This window comes from Bombina bombina, chromosome 1 (assembly GCF_027579735.1).
Source record: "Bombina bombina isolate aBomBom1 chromosome 1, aBomBom1.pri, whole genome shotgun sequence".
Classification (NCBI taxonomy): Eukaryota; Metazoa; Chordata; class Amphibia; order Anura; family Bombinatoridae; genus Bombina; species Bombina bombina.
The window spans coordinates 953919145-953938398 of NC_069499.1; the positions used below are offsets into that span (position 1 = coordinate 953919145).

At 35.3% G+C, this 19254-nt stretch overlaps 1 protein-coding gene across 1 annotated transcript in view; it reads right to left on the reverse strand.

The window, feature by feature from the left end:
* Positions 1-18889, reverse strand: part of APCDD1L (APC down-regulated 1 like) — a 278044-nt gene extending 259155 nt beyond the window's left edge. The window contains exon 1 of the mRNA XM_053704714.1: positions 18588-18889. Within this exon, the coding sequence (XP_053560689.1) occupies positions 18588-18642 (55 nt within the window). The 5' untranslated portion in view covers positions 18643-18889. The remainder of the gene's footprint in view (positions 1-18587) is intronic.
* Positions 18890-19254: the final 365 nt, after the last annotated feature.

Consider the following 19254-nt stretch of genomic DNA (forward strand, 5'->3'; position numbering starts at 1 on the left):
CCCAGTAAAATGTAAGTGCTATTATTGTGAAGTGGAATCATCTTGGAGTAACAACGACCAAGTCACAAAGTGGCAGACCATGTAAACTAACAGAGCACGGCTGCCAAGTGCTAAAGCACTATAGTCTATTGCATCTGTCATGCAAAGTGCATGATTTCTCCTACCAGCTTCTAAGGGGTTATTGCAGAAACTTGTAACTACAGAGGCAGGCAAATGTTTAGACTTTTATCAGCTATATCACAGCCATCTTGCTGCCTTAAAGTCTAGATTCTGGTTTCTGTGTCTCTATATTTCACACTGGCCATTTTTTGTATGGTATATTACACTGCAAGGGACCATCTTGAGGTGTGATGTGCAACTCCACTAAACAATAACTATATATCCAGCTATATTCAATATGCTCAGAATTCATTCCAGAAAACATAGTGAAGTTATTCAAAAACTCATATTTTAGGTGCTGGAAAAAGCAGGTAAACAATGAGCCCAAATATGCCTAGGTAAGGGTAAGTGGTAAGGTTCAACATGGGAAATACCAGCCACTTAAACTGGGGGGTATCTGATATTTGGTGTCTATGGATTATCCAGTGACAAAAAATAGTATTACATCATTTTTCATGTAGTGGGCACCAGTGTTCCATTTTTAAAATAGATTTTTTCTGATTTTTTTAATAGCCCAGCAGTGAAACAGTAAATAAGGTAACCATACCTTGCTTTCTGCATTGTGTAGTGCTTGATAACTGCAGCGTATGGTTCACTAATTAACTATTTCACTGCTGGGCCACTCACAAAAACTGTCCTTAGAGGGAACACTGGTTGGCACACAGTATATTCCAGGGGCAATTACCTGTTTATCCAAATAGCTACAATCCAACAGACCAGTATGAGATATTGTAACTTGAGCACTATATAACAACCCCCAGGGGTGGGCCATGTGATTTGGAGTGGGTATAAAGAAGTTTTTGATTGTAACACAAGCAGACTTCCACTTTGACACTACAGCAAGAACTATACCATTCTAATGTGTAAGTTTAGGGTTTCTGTGTATTTTAATCTGTTTATTTTTTGTAACTGTGTTACAATTGTGTGAGTTTAGTGTCTATTGTTTATTAGTTTTTATACAGTATATACATCATATCATTTATTGTATTTAGTTTTCCTTTTTTATGCACTGTGAACTTTTCATAGATTAAAAAATAAATGTAATCAGATCTGTCTTTGTGCTCTAGTAACTGAAGTCACAGCTTCCTTAAAGGGACAGTCAGCACGAATAATACACTTACTTTTTTCCGATTCCTTGTCCTCTGAATAGTCAGTTTATCATGCTTCCATGTACCACACTTTACTTCAACGCAGGAAAATCCTTTTATATTTCAGTGTTTGCAGATTTAAAATGGCTACCAAACTCCTCCTATGTATTGTGTCTTCATGTACTTATGGGTTTTTGTAGCAAATCTGCAGCTAATTTTTCACAATGATCCTGGCTCGTTTATGGCGGCTAGGGCATGCGCAATGTGTATAGTTTCATCACTCTGCCTGTTAATCCCCGGAAGATTGCTGTTTACTTCATTTTAGAGGTAAGAAAAAACTGGATGTTCTACTGGATTCTGTTTCCATTTGTGAGGAAGTACCTTGAAGTCTTCTGCATGTCAGCACAGCAAAGTTTTGCTCTTTTTACCATGTCATATATTAGTGTATGAGTAAAGGAATCAATCATGAGTGCAAGGCAATAACTTCCATAGTTCTAATCAATATTGCACTAGCCTCTGTTAAGTTCCTTAAAGGGACGTAAAAAACAACATTTTTCTTTAATAATCCAGATAGAACATACAATTGTAAATTACTTTCCAATGTACAACAAAGAATACCATGAAAATGAAGCAAATTTGGTAAAAGAAGTAGATTAGAAACATTTTAAAAATTGTATTCTTTATCTGAATCAGGAAAGAAAATTTGGGGGTTTCAGGTCCCTTTAAAGTGAATGTAAATTTTGATGCTAAAGTGCCCGGTTTTTAAAAATGTTATTAAAAACAGGGGCACTTTAAATCATCAAAATTTACATTTCACTTGTGTTGTGAAAACACCTTTTTAATCTTGACAGCAGATCCAGCTTCCTCCACCCATCGTAAAGCCTCTTCCTGGGTCTAAAATTAGGAATCCGGCTTCCTCCAATCACGGCATTGAATCAGACACTGATACCCCCGGGGGGGGGGGGGGGGAAGCCGTGATTGGAGGATGACCCATCCATCATTTCTGACATCAGAAATGGCTTGCGACGACCGGAGGAAGCTGGAGCAGCTGTCAAGTTTAAAAGGTACGTTTTTTTTTCTCAACAGGAGTGAAATGTAAATTTTGATGAATTAAAGTGCCCGTGTTTTTAATCAAATTTTACAAAACCGGACACTTTAGCATCAAAATTTACATTCACTTTAAGTTTCAAGGGTGTTTATAATTATGAACAAAAAGAAATAAAAATAAAACATGAAAATATAAAATATTAGCATATTATGCTAATTTATGTAACACTTTATTTATAAAGCGGGGGAGTGTGGAGACTATATACACAGACGTTTTGCCTACGGGAAGGAAGAGGTGATCATTAACTCTTTATTTGCAGTTGTAATTGGTTGACTGCTCCAGTGATACTTTGTAATCTGTCTACTGCAAACACATTTGCCCAGTACCATCAATTATAGTTACCCTGTACTATCAACCAGAAGCTGCACAGCAGTTTTATAGCATCCACTTAGTAGACGTTTATAGTTACATGGGTGGGCACAAGTATTTAAAAAATAGGAGATTCTGAAAAACCTGAAATTAAGAAAAGTTGCTACAACTCAATACAAAATAAAGCCACAGTCCTATGCAGGTCATTATAACAGACTTTCTAAGAAAAAAGTCTATCAACAGCAGATGTTTCATCTTATGAACCTGACCAACCTGACAGCGCTATTATTTATTGATAGATGGTGCATGTGACTGACTAAAAAATAGCGCTTCCTTGTGGCTGGTCACTATCATCACAAAATTCCTGATTGCTTTACCACTGGTACCTGTAATAAACCGCCTTATGAGTACTATAGTATTTTAACCCTAGCTGTAACTTATTATATCAGAAAGTGTGACTTACAGTTTGGGGAAGGTGATCAGATTTCCCAGACCCAAATTCAGGGCACCTAAGACCCACATTTCAGCATTTCTTAACTCCAGTCCTCAGATGTAAATGGCTAGATTCTAAGAATCTCCCTAGCTGAATGCAGGTGAGTTAGTCACATTGAGTGAGAAGCTGACCAGCCAGGCAAATACAGTCTGGTCTGTTATAGTTACTTCAGGTAAGAACTGAGAAACATTGATTTCTGTGATAAACTGAATGTTTACATTAGCTGCATCAGGGCAATAAATAATTAAAAGGCCAGTTCATGACTATGCCTTACCAAAGCCCCATACCCCCAGGGATACGTGTTCTACAGGCTAAGAAACAAGGCTGTAGTCGCCAAGGGTAAAGAACCGGAGCAGTAAAAAGGACTGCTGTCCTGGTGATATGCAAGTTGGCTCTGTGGGTAATGAAACAGCTCCTGCTATTTACGTATCAGTAAACCTTTGCTGCCATAATATTATAACATTATAATCACATGTGCCTCATCCCAGCTAAACAAATTATTTTCCAATATCTAATAAAGAGATGCTAATTATATCATTTCAGTCATAAAAATTCTCCCAGAGCAAACATATGTCAAATAAGATTTATTACATTGGTATTTCCCAATTTGAAGCTTTTTAATGACAAATTACAGCATGTAATGTTTAAGTAATGTCAATAAATATGTGGTAATTAATGCATATTGATTTTGCCATTTAAAAGTGGTGTCCTGGAATTACTTGTAGTATTGATTTGTGCATGTTTGTAAAGTGTAATCTCTCTGTTTTACATGCACACAAACTAATCTACACCCATCAGTCATTTGTACATGAGGGGATCCTTAAAGGGACATTAAACCCAAACATTCAGACAGAGAAAACAATTTTAAACAACATTCCAATTTACTTCTATTATCTAATTTGCTTTATTCTTTAGATATCCTTAGTTAAAGAAATAGCAATGCACACGGGTGAGTCAATCAAATGAGGCATCTATGTGCAGCCACCAATCAGAAGCTACTGAGCCTATCTAGATATGTTTTTCAGGAAAACATATCAAGAGAATTAAGCAAATTAGATAATAGAAGTAAATTAGAAAGTTGTTTAAAATGGTATTCTCTATCTGAATAATGAAAGAAAAAATGTGGGTTTAATGTCCCTTTAAAGGGACATTATACACTCATTTTTTCTTTGCATAAATGTTTTGTAGATGATCTATTTATATAGCTCATAAAGTTTTTTTTTAAAATAAATGTATAGTTTTGCTTATTTTTAAATAACATTGCTCTGATTTTCAGACTCCTAACCAAGCCCCAAAGTTTTATGAGAATACCGTCAGCTACCTTCTCCAGCTTGCTCCTGTTTGTGTAAAGGGTCTTTTCATATGCAAAAGAAGGGAGAGGGGGGAGTGTCTTATTTCCCACTTGCAGTGGGCTTTCCAGCTGCCTTTTCAACACAGCCAAACTTACAGCTTCTAAGTAAGTTTTTAAACAGTTTTATACTGGATTTTTATATCAGTATCTGTGCATATTATTCTTTATAGTAGTGTCTATTACATGCAGTTATATGAAAATGAGTGTATACTGTCCCTTTAAGTAAACATGATGTGAGTGTGAGTCTCAGAACACAATATACAGCTCATGTAAAATCTGTGTCGATAGCCGCACACGATGTAGTGGCCAGCAAAATTATTTAAATCATTTAAATTTGAATGCAAACATATGTGTGGCAGACATTCTCTGTTTCTTTTTGGTGTGGTATATATATAGGTACAAACCCTTCATCCAAACGGCTTGGGACAGGAAAAAGTTTGGATTTCGGAAATTGCTTGGTTTTCAGAATATTTGTACACATCTTATACAGATGTAAGCTAAAGGTAGTTTTATACCATCAGAAAGACAATACTGTAATCAGAAAGGTATTAGCATTTGCTTTCTAAAACACAAGAAACTAAACCAAAACCATAGAGAACATTCAGGTAAATTGCAAGATATTTCACCCTTCATAGCGCTGCCATTACAAGTTTTGAAACAGCCGGCTTGTGCATGCGATATGGTTGCGTTGAGCTCCATAGCGCACAAAATACAAGTGCTGATTTGACATGCTCGTGCACGCTTTCCCCATAGACATCAATGGGGAGAGCGGGTTAGAAAAAAATCTAACACCTGCGATCTTGGAATGAAAAGCTCCGTAATGCAGCCCCATTGATGTCTATGGGGAAAAAAAAGTTATGTTTAAACCTAACACCGTAACATAAACCCCACGTCTAAACACCTCATATCTGCAGCCCCCAACATCGCCAACACCTACATAATGTTATTAACCCCTAATCTGCCGCTCCTGATATCGCTGCCACTATACTAAAGTTATTAACCCCTATTCTCCTGCACCACAACATCGCCCACACTATAATAAATCTATTAACCCCTATTCTGCTGCTTCCCGACATCGCCAAAACTAAATAAAGTTATTTACCCCTAAACCTCTGGCCTCCCACATCACTACCACTAAATAAACCTATTAACCCCTAAACCGACATCCCCCCACATCGCAACAACCTAAATGGAACTATATTAACCCCTAAACCTAACCGTAACCCTAACCCTAATCGTAACCCTAACCCTAACACCCCCTAACTTTAACATAATTAAAATAGAGCTAAATTAAAGTTACAATTATTAACTAAATAATACCTATTTAAAACTGAGTACAAACTTACCTGTGAAATAAAACCTAAGCTAGCTACAATATAACTAATACTTATATTGTAGCTAGCTTAGGTTTTATTTTTATTTCACATGTAAGTTTGTATTTATTTTAACTAGGTAGACTAGTTAGTAAATAGTTAACTATTTACTAACTACCTAGTTAAAATAAGTACAAACTTACCTTTGAATTAAAACCTAAGCTGCCTTACACTAAAACCTACCATTACAAAAAATAAAAAACACTAAAATTACAAAAAATAAAAAAACTACCTTTTGTGGGCCCTTAAAATGGCCTTTTGTAGGGCATTGCCCTAAAGAAATCAGCTCTTTTACTACAAAAGAAAAACAAACACCCTCTAACAGTATACAAACCCCCACCCCCAAACCCACAAAATAAAAAATAAAGTAAAACCTAATCTACCAATTGCCCTGAAAAGGGCATTTGTATGGGTATTGCCCTTAAAAGGGCATTCAGCTCTTTTGCTGTCCATTAAAAATAAAAAATGGCTATTCTAAAAAGAAAAACCCACCCTAGAACGAAAAAAAAAAAATTACACAAAATAACAAACGAATTGTTTAAAATAATAAAAATTATTCCTATTCTAATACCCATTTTTTTTAAAAAAACACCCCAAAATAAAAGAAACCTAATCTATAATAAACTACCAATAGCCCTTAAAAGGGCCTTATGCAGGGCATTGCCCTAAAGAAAACAGCTCTTTTTCGAAACAAAAATACAAAGACCCACTAACATTATAAACCCCCACCCCCCCAAACCCACAAAATAAAAAAAACTATCTAAAAAAAAAACTAATCTACACATTGCCCTGAAAAGGGTATTTGTATGGGCATTGCCCTTAAAAGGGCATTTAGATCTTTTTCTTGCCCTTAAAAGGGCATTTAGTTATTTTAAGAAATGCCCAACCCACACAATTTTTTTTTAAAAAGCCTTACGCTAACCTCTCTTTAGGAACTCACAGTTGCTGAAGTCCCTCTTGAAGGATCTTCATCCCGGCAGCTCCATCTTCATTCAGGCAGCATCTTCTGTCTTCATCCCGGCGGCGTCTTCTATCTTTATCCCGGCGGTGCGGAGTGGGTTCATCCTGAAGACATCCAACGTGGAGCATCCTCTTCATACGGTCGCCGCCGTATACTGAATCTTTAATGCAAGGGAGCCTTTTTAAAATGGTGTCTCTTGCATTCCTATTGGCTGATTTGATTTTGGAAATTCAAAACGGCCATTAGTATGAGAGCTTCTGAATTTCTATTGGCTGTTCAAATCAGCCAATAGAATTTAAGTAGCTCTCATCATATTGGCTGATTTGAACAGCCAATAGGATTTCAGTAGCTCTCATTCTATTGGCTGATTTGAATTTCCAAAATCAAATCAGCCAATAGGAATGCAAGGGATGCCATTTTAAAAAAAGGCTCCCTTGCATTGAAGATTCAGTATAAAGCGGTGACAGTATGAAAAGGATGCTCCACGTCAGATGTCTTCAGGATGGACCCACTCCGCGCCGCCGGGATGAAGATAGAAGACGTCGCCAGGATGAAGATAGAAGATGCCACCTGGATGAAGATAGAAGACGCCGCCTGGATGAATGAAGACCTCGCCGCCTGGATGAAGACTTCTCACCGCCTGGATATCTGGACTTCAGAAACTGAAGTGCATTCTTCAGGGGTTAGTGTTAGGATTTTTCAAACATTTTTGGGTGTTTTTTTTTTTAGTTTAGGGTTTGGGCTTTTCTTAAAAGAGCTAAATGCCCTTTTCAGGGCAATGCAAAAGAGCTAAAGGCCCTTTTAAGGGCAATGCCCATACAAGTGCCCTTTTCAGGGCAATGAGTAGCTTAGGTTTTTGTTAGAGTTAGGTTTTTTATTTTGGGGGGTTGGTTGGGTGGTGGGTTTTACTGTTGGGGGGTCTTTGTATTTTTTTTTACAGGTAAAAGAGCTGTTTAACTTAGGGCAATGCCCTACAAAAGGCAATTTTAAGGGCTATTGGTAGTTTATTGTAGGCTAGGGTTTTTTTTTATTTTGGGTGGGCTTTTTTATTTGTATAGGGCTATTATATTAGGTGTAATTCTTTTTTATTTTTGATAATTTCGTTTATTTTTCGCAATTTAGTGTTTGCTATTTTTTGTAATTTAGCATTTTTTATTTTTGTAATTAGATACTTTGTAATTTTTATAGTAGTGTTTTTTTAATGTGTATTTTAGTTTTCTTTAATTGGTAGTTTAATTTTAGTTTAATAGTTATATCATATTAAACGTATTTTTTTTAATTTGACAGGTAAGTTTTAGTTTAATTTGAGATAGGGAAATTGTAATTTTAATATAAAGTTAGGGGGGCGTTAGGTTTAGGGGTTACTAGTTTAAATTAGTTTATTGCGATGTGGGAAACTTTCGGTTTAGGGGTTAATAGTTATATTATATTAAACTTATTTTTTTTTAATTTGACAGGTAAGTTTTAATTTAATTTGAGATAGGGAAATTGTAATTTTAATATAAAGTTAGGGGGGCGTTAGGTTTAGGGGTTACTAGTTTAAATTAGTTTATTGCGATGTGGGGACTCTCGGTTTAGGGGTTAATAGTTTAATTTAGTATATTTCGTTGTGGGGGGTTTCGGTTTAGTGGTTAATAGGTTTATTATAGTGGCGGCGGTGTCAGTGAGCGGCTGAATAGGGGTTAATAACTTTAGCATAGTGGGGGCGATGTGGGCGGATGGCAGATTAGGGGTTAATAATATTTAAATAGTGTTTGCAATGCGGGAGGGTGGCGGTTTAGGGGTTAATAACTTTATTATAGCGGTGATGATGTCGGGAGCGGCGGAATAGGAGTTAATACATTTTATTAGTGGCAGCGATGTCAGGAGCAGCAGATTAGGGGTTAATAACTTTAATATAGTATTTGCGATGCGGGAGGGCCTCGTATTAGGGGTTAATAGGTAGTTTATGAGTGTTTAGTGTACTTTGTAACACTTTAGTTATGAGTTTTGTGTAACAGTTTTGTTGCGTAAAATTCATAACTACTGCTCTCAGATGGCGGTACGGATCGTGTCGGTATAGGGTTCTCAGATGGCGGTACGGATTGTGTCGGTATAGGGTGTAACACAAGCTTTTTAGCCTCACCGCAAAACTCATAATGGCAGCGCTATGGGAATCCCATGAAAAAACTTTATTTTTACGAGTGCGGGACTGACGTTGCATTACAGGCTAAAAGGCTTGCGGTAAAGCTATGCCAACAAGACTTGTAATGGCTGCGTTGCTGAAATGGCCATTTTTTTTAACTTAAAAGATGAACGCAAAATTCGTAATCTACCTGATTGTGATTTATAGAGAAAAGTGGTTATTTTTTAAAATAATTTTATTTTTAAAAAATATGAATGAAAAAGTCTGGATTTTGGAATATGTACTTGTATATAGCAATAAGAGTTATAATAGCACACTCAGATTGGGCTCATCTGGGTTACCAAAGCAATATGTTTCCTCTCTGCATCGGACAGCGGTGGTGCCGATCGTTGGTGGGTTGGAGCGTAAGGAGGGAGGCAGGTGAGTGGCCCATTGCTGAAGGAGGCGGGAGGAGGGCGGGATTGGGTGGGCATGTTTGGCCACGCTACAGGGTCTAGAAAAAAAAAAAAACCTGCGTCATTGAGGGGGAAGGAGGGAGTAGGGAGTAGGGGCAATGAGGGGATCCCATGTGGGATCCGTTAACAGAAAGGGATCTGGGAGGGGGGGTAGTGTATTGAGGGGGGACAGCTACACTACAGAAAAAAATGGACTTTTATTTTTTCAAATTTTTTTGCCAATTTTTAAACAAACTGAGTACTGGCAGACAGCCGCCAGTACCTAAGATGGTGGCAAATAGGTAGAGGGGGGATGGTTGGAGAGCATTTTTGTAGGATCAGGGAGGTTGGGAGGTTAGGGGGGAACCTACACTGCAGCAAATATATTTAAAAAAAAAAAAGGCTTTTATTTTTATACTGGCACTTAAGTACTTAAGATGGCGGTTACAGGGGGAGGGAATACAGCTGTTTGAGGGAGGTCAGGGAGAAATCAGGGGGTGGGATGTGTCAGGTGGGAGGCTGATCTCTACACTAAAGCTAAAATTAACCCTCCACGCTACCTAATTAACCCCTTCACTGCTGGGCATAATACAAGTGTGGTGCGCAGCAGCATTTAGCGGCCTTCTAATTACCAAAAAGCAATGCCAAAGCATATAAGTCTGCTATTTCTGAACAAAGGGAATCCCAGAGTAGCATTTACAACCATTTACAACCATTTGTGCCATAATTGCACAAGCTGTTTGTAAATAATTTCTGTGAGAAACCTAAAGTTTGTGAAAAAGTTAACTTTTATTTTTAATTTGATCGCATTTGGCGGTGAAATGGTGGCATAAAATATACCAAAAGGTCAATACTTTGGGTTGTCTACTAAAAAAAATATATAGTTTTGATAGGTAAATAAAAAAAGGCTCTATTTCTGTTTAAATTTAGTGATGGCAAAAATGCTCTGGTCTTTTGGGGAAGTTTTTGTCTGAAATGCCCGGTCCTTATGGGGTTAAAGAGTAATCTCAGGAGGACCCTGGCACCCATTGAGGCAACTTTGCAACTTAGACCACTGCTAAAATGCATAACCCTATAGCCCCAACAACACGCATAACTTAGACTATCAAATGCTACAGGGATCTGAAGTGAAGGTTAGAGAGAAGATAGTGGTAGGCCTAGTAAATGTAGTGTATATGGGAAGATGCCCTAAAATAATTGTTACACTGGTGAGCCAGTCCAGCTGTCATAGGCTCCAGTGCTTCCACACAAGCTTCACTCCAGCCTTAGTCCAATCCTTGTCTAAGGGGGAACATTTAAAAGGCTGAGCATAGGTAGAAAGATTGAAGAAAAGTGTCAATCTACCTGAGTCCCAGTTTGGGCTCCATAATGTTGGATCATTCTGGGTGAGAAATTGACCTGGTTTGTACAGGATATAACAAGCAACAGATTCAGATATTTCTGCCTCAAGGGCAACATGTTGCCTAGCATGTGTGCCATGATACAGTCACTAATATAATAGTGTATATTTATACATAGTATAGTATATAGTATATATTTATTGTAATTTGTTTCTAAACCAGTGTTAATCTTTATATTACCATATTTACAATGGAACCACCTTTTGCCTTTCCACTGTTAGAAAAAAAGATATTGCAGAACTAGAAAAAGTTCAGAGAAGGGCCACAAAGCTAATAAGGAGAATGGAGAATTTAAGCTATGAGGAGAGGCTAGCCAAACTGGGTCTGTTTTCTTTAGAAAAAAGGCGCTTGAGAGGTGACATGATTACTTTATATAAATATATTCAAGGCCCATATACAGAGATGGCAGAAGCTCTGTTTATTCCAAGAAAATTGTTTGTGACAAGAGGTCACAATTTAAGGTTGGAGGAAAGGAGATTTAATCTCCTGCAAAGGAAACGTTTTTTCACTGTAAGAGCAATAAAATTGTGGAACTCATTACCAAAGGAGTGAATGCCAATAACCTAGATACATTTAAAAATTGTTTGGATACATTTCTGTCTAGAAACAAAATTCATGGATATGATTGCTAGTATTAAATGGGTCACCATTTATTGGGATTATTTAAGATTAACTGGTAAAGCTTTTTGTAATTTTTTTAGTTTTTTTTCAACCTCATCTACTATGTTACTATGTTACTACTTTACAATGTTACTATGTGATAACTAATTTTACATCAAGAATATTTGATTTTAAAACCCACACATCTATCTATCTATCTATCTATCTATCTATCTATCTATCTATCTATCTATCTCTCTGTGTATCTATCTATCTATATATCTATCTATCATCTATCTATATGCAATAAATAGAAATTTAAAGTGTTTAAAGTGGCACAGGGGTCTTCTGCTGATTTACAATGCAAACTGTCAAAAAGATCAGAGCTAGCAACTTTTAAAATTAATTTAAGTCAACAAAGTTCTATCATGCAAATGAAAGAGCATTGTTTAAACTGGTTGAAACATAGTTTTTCATGAAAAACGTCAAAGCTATTTATGTGGATTTTAAAACTTGGAAGTACATGTATGTACATAGCTGGTCCGTGGGATAGAACTCCGATGGCTGATAAGAAATACTACCAAAGCTTTATTGGTTGACAGTGACAAGCCCCAAAAGTACAATAAAATGAAAAGTTTAATTTTCAAAAAAAGAACATCCATTTAAAAAAATAATGCATTCAGATAAGAGGCAGCCTTCAAAGGCTTAGAGAACAAAGCAAATTTGATGATAAAAGTAAATTGGAAAGTTGTTCAAAATGACATGCCCTATCTGAATCATGAAAGTTTATTTTGACTAGACTGTCCCTTTAAGTATGTATTTTGCCCCTTTTTCGGGGGGATAAACACAGAGCATTACAGTGTCGCTAACGCTTTAATGGATTAAATCATGTCATTTTTACACTTTAATGGCCCTTTAACGCAACTTTTTTAACTCAACTTTGCCTTCAAACAACGTAAAAGCTGCATTTTCTTTGAAACCCCTAATTTAAAGGGACAGTAAAGTCAAAATTAACATGAAACCCCAGTTTTTTGTTAGTGATTCAGATAGAGCATGCAATTTGAAATAACTTTCTAATTTACTTCTTTTAACAAATTGTCATGGTATCTTTTGTTGAAAAGCATATCTTTTGTTGAAAAGCAGGGACATAAGCTCAGGAGAGTGCACGTGTCTGGAACACTATATGGCAGCAGTTTTGCAAGAATGTTATCCATTTGCAAGAGCACTAGAGGGCAGCACTATTTCCTGCATGTAGTGCTTCAGATGCCTACCTAGGTATCTCTTCAACAAAGAATACCATGGGAACAAAGTAAATTTGATAACAGACGTAAATTGGAAATGTTTAAAAATTGTATGCTCTGTCGTCACTTAAGAATATTTTTGGGGTTCATATCTCTTTAAACTTTAACGATTTAGATAGAGCATCTCATTTTAAACAACTTTCCAATTCACTTCTATTATCAAATTTGCTTAAATTTTTTGGTATCCTTTGATGAAAAGTAAACCTAAGTAGGCTCATAGGAGCTCAGATGTTCTATCTAAACCTTGACTTTACCGTCCCTTTAAACTTTGTCTCTAAAGGTATGAAACACTTGCATTTACACATATGTATGTGATACTTTTATAACCGAAAAGAATGTTTCCGGTATCAGACACAAGAAAACGTTACCAAAGGTCTCGGTATCATTTTGAAAATCCACTTTTGTTGCTGTAATGATGCAGGACAGTCTGAGGTTTGAAAATAAATAGGAAAAAGGATGGACCATATAATTTGAATATGACCTCAAAATGTATGGTTCTGTGTTTAAAATAGTTTTGTGGTGAAGAAAAAAAATAAAGTCAATGTAAAGTTTTATCAGGAATTGTAAGAATAATTCAACAAGCATAGAAATTAAAGAGATGGTATACTGGTATGGTATTTGTAAAGCTTAAAGAGACAGTGTACCCTAAATGGGACACTGGACCAATTTTTTTTCTTTCATGATTCAGATAAAGCATGCAATTTTACGCAACTTCTAATTTACTCCTATTATCAATTTTTCTTTGTTTTCTCTTGGTATCTTTATTTGAAAAAGCAGGAATGTAAGCTTACGAGCCGGCCCATCTTTGGTTCAGAAACTGGGTAGCGCTTCCTGATTGGTGTATAAATGTAGCCACCAATCAGCAAGCGCTACCGAGGTGCTTAACCAATGATGGGCCGGCTTGTAAGCTTACATTCCTGCTTTTTCAAATAAAGATATCAAGAGAATGAATAAAAATTGATCAAATGAGTAAATTAGAAAGTTGCTTAAAATTGTATGCTCTAACTGAGTCAATAAAGAAAAAGGTTAGGTTCAGTATCCCCTTAATTTGTTCTCAAATATCAGTTTTAACTGCTGGAGTGTATTACAATTATAAATAGTTAATTTGCCTTTATTTCAGCATTATAAATAGCTGATTTTGCCAGTGGTATCCCTACCTATACTGAAAGTTTCTATACTTAGGTATTGGCTATAGAAAAGCTGAGCAAACATAGCCAGCAGAAGAATTTATACTCCCAATGGGGGTTAGGAGGAGAAATAAGCAATACAATGTTAATTTTCAATTGTTCTAAGTCTTGGGCTTTGGTATACAGGAAGAGATAATATAAAGAAGCGTGTGCATGTACAGAAAGTAATAATATAAGGAAATCTGATTTCCCTGCATGCTTAACTCATTTAAATAGGTTACGGTTTCAAAGAACAAAATACTTAGATACCCATGATGCTTAAAGGACAATGTACTCAGGCAAGTAGCTGACAAGAGTTCATTATATTCCAAACATCAGCAGGAGCGCTATTTTAAATGGACTGGACTCTCTCTCCAACCCTCACTAGGAGGTTGATTTCTTTGGCTAGCTTTCTATTGAGAATACTGCAGTATTCATATAAGTAGCAGTTTTAACAGACAAAATCAGCTATTTTAAATGACAACTGAAAGGTTAAGCAGCTAATTATAAACAATTTAAAGGTACAGTTTAGTCAAAATGAAAGTTTCAGTATTCAGATAGGGCATGTAATTTTAAACAACTTTCCAATGTACTTTTATCATCAAATTTGCTTTGTTCCCTTGGTGGTATTTTTGAAAAGCTAAACCTAGGTAGGCTCAAAATGATTTCTAAAACCAATGAAAAACGCCTCTTACCTCAGAGCATTTTGAAAGTTTTTCACAGTTAGACAGTACTAGTTAATGTGTGTCATATAGATAACATTGTGCTCACGTCCGTGGAATTATTTAGGAGTCTGTACTGATTAGCTAAACTGCATGTCTGTCAAAAGCACTGAGGTAAGGGGGCAGTCTGCAGAGGCTTAGACACAAGGTAATCACAGAGGTAATATGAGTATTAATATAACTGTGTTGGTTATGCAAAACTGGGGAATGGGGGAATGGGTAATAAAGAGATTATCTATTTTTTTTAAACAATAAAAAATCTGGAGTAGACTGTCCCTTTAATACACACTACCAGGTAAAATTAATAACTGGAAACACATTTAAGGGAAGAACATTTATAGTATAATGTCACTTTAATTTACAAATATGTAAATGTATTTAACAGAGTTTGCCATCGCTTTAAATGAAAACAAAGATGTCTTTCACATAAAACCTTTATCTTGTAGAAAAAGGTTAACTGCATATGTATATATATATATATATATATATACAAATACATATTTTTATATATTTATAGCCTAAAGAATCTGGCGAATTACCCCAAACCCTATAACCTCATATATGTGAATATACAGTATATATATGGCTGGATATGCTGTCTTATAAATGATCCTATTACTGGGTATTTTTTCATCTACAAAGTGTAAACTCTAACAAAGGTGTAAGTGCTATAAACTGCCTCATTATATCTTCCATTCAATAAAACTTCCAAAACGTATTCTTGTATACACTGCGAGAAATCCATTGCTTCTTTACTCAGGTCTCTCTGTCCCTGCCACAAAGTTATTAAGGCATTTGATAACTGAATACAAAAATAAAGCTAACTGGCCTCTACAATAGCATTATGGATATATTTGCATTCATTATTAGTATTGCTAAAATGGCTACATCTTAATACAAGATCAATGCCCCTTATCAGTCACTAAAACAATAGGATTTAGAAAAAAAAATTGAAGACAAAAATATATTACAAAATTATTCAGAAAGTTACATTTAGCCACATTTAACACTGTTTTTTTGTATTTAGTTATACCTCCTTTAAGTATTTTCTTTCAAATAATTTTGTTTTATTTTTTATTTTTCTAAATAAATACAGGATGAGGTTTGTAGCCTTTTACAAATAAGCCAACATAAATTCCCCACTTGAATAATAAGCCATACATAGCTATACAGAGACATTTCCAGATGACACAAAAAATATCTACCTATATATTTTTTTCCACTACAGTTGTGGAGCTGTTTACTTACCTTGTGTGTGTGTGTGGCGGGGGGTAGCTATAATACAATATCCTTTTTAGCCTTAAACATGTGTTTTGTTTAAAGTAAAAACTTCCAAAATTCTTGCCAGAAATTAGCAAATCTATTGTTTATTGTCCCTTTTAATTTGATTTAATGAATCTTCCATGTGACAAATTATCAGTGAAGGCAAAAGAACACAAATCATTCAGAACACTAATGTTATTTCCAGAGATTTTCCCACAATGCATAAAAATGTTTTAATTGGATTGATGGGATATAGGTTAACCCCTTTGAAGCTTCAAGGGTCTGCAATCAATTATAATATAATGTGCCAATTAAAGGTTAGGAAACTTCATTTATACAGTAGACACAATAAACACTGTTACTCATTGCTGAAGCAAAGATATTTAGTCCTTAGCTGGTCTGCTGGCAAATACCAAATCATTATTTAATTACTTGCAACAAAAACTGGGTTAATTATTTCCCTACATCTCACATATTTTTAGGACATTTTTAAAATAAAAATAAAAATGTGTATTCTCAAAATTTTAAATGGTACTATCACCTTTGTAATTCAGATTATCAGTTAACATTTACTATAAATAGGCATTCAGTCCGCTTATCTGACCTTCAGAAACTCCTAACTTGCATGTCTTTATGTTGATATACTTGTAAAGTGCTTTGAGTCTCAAAGGGAGAAAAGCGCTATATAAATCACAAATTATTATTATTATATAAACCTAAGCTCTTTACTAGAAATTCTTTAAAAAATGCCAATTTCTTCTCTAGCATTCAGCTTACTTAGTTCATGTGTGTTAGATTGTAAGCTCTTTGGTACAGAAACGTTCCACTGATAATCATAGATGTAGTAATTAGTGGCCACACACAAACTGTATGTTTAATAGATACACAATAAATTACAAAACAGATCATTGCAAGTTGTGCTCAGGAAGATTCCATAAATGAGGAATGACTGGCAAGGGTGCCAAGATATTGTAGCATATTACAAAAGGGGCAAAATAGAAATGAAATGAACATAATAATATGTGCATCATATAGATACTATAAAACCCACTGTTAAAAATTTAGCTAAAAAGCTTAAAATGTATTGGAAGACAAACATTTGTAATATAATTCATTTGGATACTCTCTTTGTTCATGTACATTTTTATTCTGGAAATGAAAACAGGTTGAAAAAAAGTTGAAAAAGTGAGAAAGTTAAAAACAAATGTAAAACCCCCCAGAAAGGAATCCAGTTAATTGCTAGTTATTTACAATATAATTATTACATCTTTTACACTATTAATTAATTTAATTACTATTTTTAGAAAGCTTTTTCAAATATATTAATTAGCATCAATGTTCTCTGCAAATGTTTAAAATATGTGCCCATAATTTTTAATTCAGAGCACATAAGAAAAACAGTGTATATAAGGGTTGCTCAATTGTCATTTTTGTAAGTTCTGTAACTTTGGTTCTTTAATCTAACGGTGAACATATCTGAACTGTGTTTTCATAAAGTTGCACAGACAATATTTTGTACACACAGCTTGTAAAGGATTAAAGGGAACATTGTTTTGGATGGGTGAATTTTATTTATGTCCCTGCATATTTTTGAGAATTGTGTTAACTCAGGTGATAAAATCTAATATAAAAGTGGTGCAGATTACATAAAGTTTCTGTGCTTTTTGATGAAGCCTTTTTTTCATATAATAACATTTTACAAATTATTTATTTTTCTTCTTTTTTTTCAGTATTGTGTTTCACTAAACTCAAAGTGGGAAGAGTTTTTTTTTATCATCTTTGTACTCATCATAACTAATTTAGAAACTGGTTTAAAACATACAAAGTGTATTATTCTTAAAGGGGCATACACATCCATAAATTACCCCACAAATAATAAAAAGTTAAATAAAAATGGTCAAAACGCCATTGGTCAACTTCTTAAAAATGCTAAGGACACTGGCATTACGCAGGTATGTATCCTGATTGGCTGCAGGCACACTCCTAGCCAATCCAGAGCCTGCATGTTCCTAAACCATGGGTGTGTACTTTCAGAGGACAGTGGAAAATGCTGGTGGCTGCAGTCCTCTTTAATTTTCCATTAAGTCAAACAGCAGCATTTTTTAAAGATAAAAATGCATATTTATATTTAAAGGGCCATTATAGTGATGACGCTCTAATTTGCTGGAGCATGTTATTTTATCACTAGGGATTCTGCACCAAAAATGGGTAAAAACACAAATTTAAAGTACGAACCTGCAGAGCACTGCTAGTGCAGAGTGGAAACTGCAGCTGATCCAATCAACAGCGCTAGCCACACAACTGTGATATTCTGGGACTTATATCCCTTTAACTCTACTTGTAAACTCACTTGTTATAAACAAGTCCCAAAGCATTTTGATCTATGACCTCTTTACATAAACAGGTTCCAAAAAATTGTAAATAAAGTGGAGTAATTTAACTTCATATATTAACTTTATAAGAATTATAAACTCCAAGGCTTGATGGTTATTAGTTATTAAAATGTAGTAAGAACTAAAAAAAAAAAAGTGGTTAACTCCTCTTTCTTTTCTATGATATTATATGTGGACTATTTACTAAATGTTTACACTTTACTAAATGACATTATACAACCTTATAGCTAAACACTAACTTTGAAATTAATGTATTTTTTCTCACTTTGATTAACACTTTAGTACAAAAGTGCATGCCCTATAATAACAACACAATAAGCAATAGAAAAAAAAACACCTACCTACAAAACAGCCAAGCAGGTAGTGACACTGAACCATCACCCTGAAGCCTAACATATCCTCCTGCAGTCTGAAATCTTTACAAGAGCAGGAGCAAAAACTATATGATCCAAAAAAACTCTGCAAAGATGAGAAGTTCTGTTCTTCTGTATTCAGTCTCAAGTCCGGGGTTCAGCACAGTGTGTAACACAGGGGCTGCTAGTGGCCGAGATTTGCTGAGTCCAGATGGAATCCTGTTGTTCTCTGCTAGTAATGTGCTCAGGAGTCAGGCTGTCCTCGGTGTGTTGTTAGATTTAATACAGCTTGGCAGTTATAAGTTCAAGCTGCAAGAGGAGGTGGAGACTGGCAGGGAGTGCATCTTTTGCTCTTACTGCAGGGTGTCCAAGCAGTTCATTCATACTTTGCACACTTTCTTTGCCTGCAACACTCTATCTCTCACACACATACATTTATAGGCAAATGAGCACATTTATAGACACACCTACTTATTAATGTGTACACACAGAAATTATATACTGACTGACAAGTAGCTTAACAGTTTACTAAAACAAGCATTTGGAGGGACAGTAAACATCTTGAAATTATATAAAATGTGTAGTTATGGGTAATGAAACAATCTTGTAATATATACTTTCATTATATATTTTGCCCCATATTTGTGCAATTTAG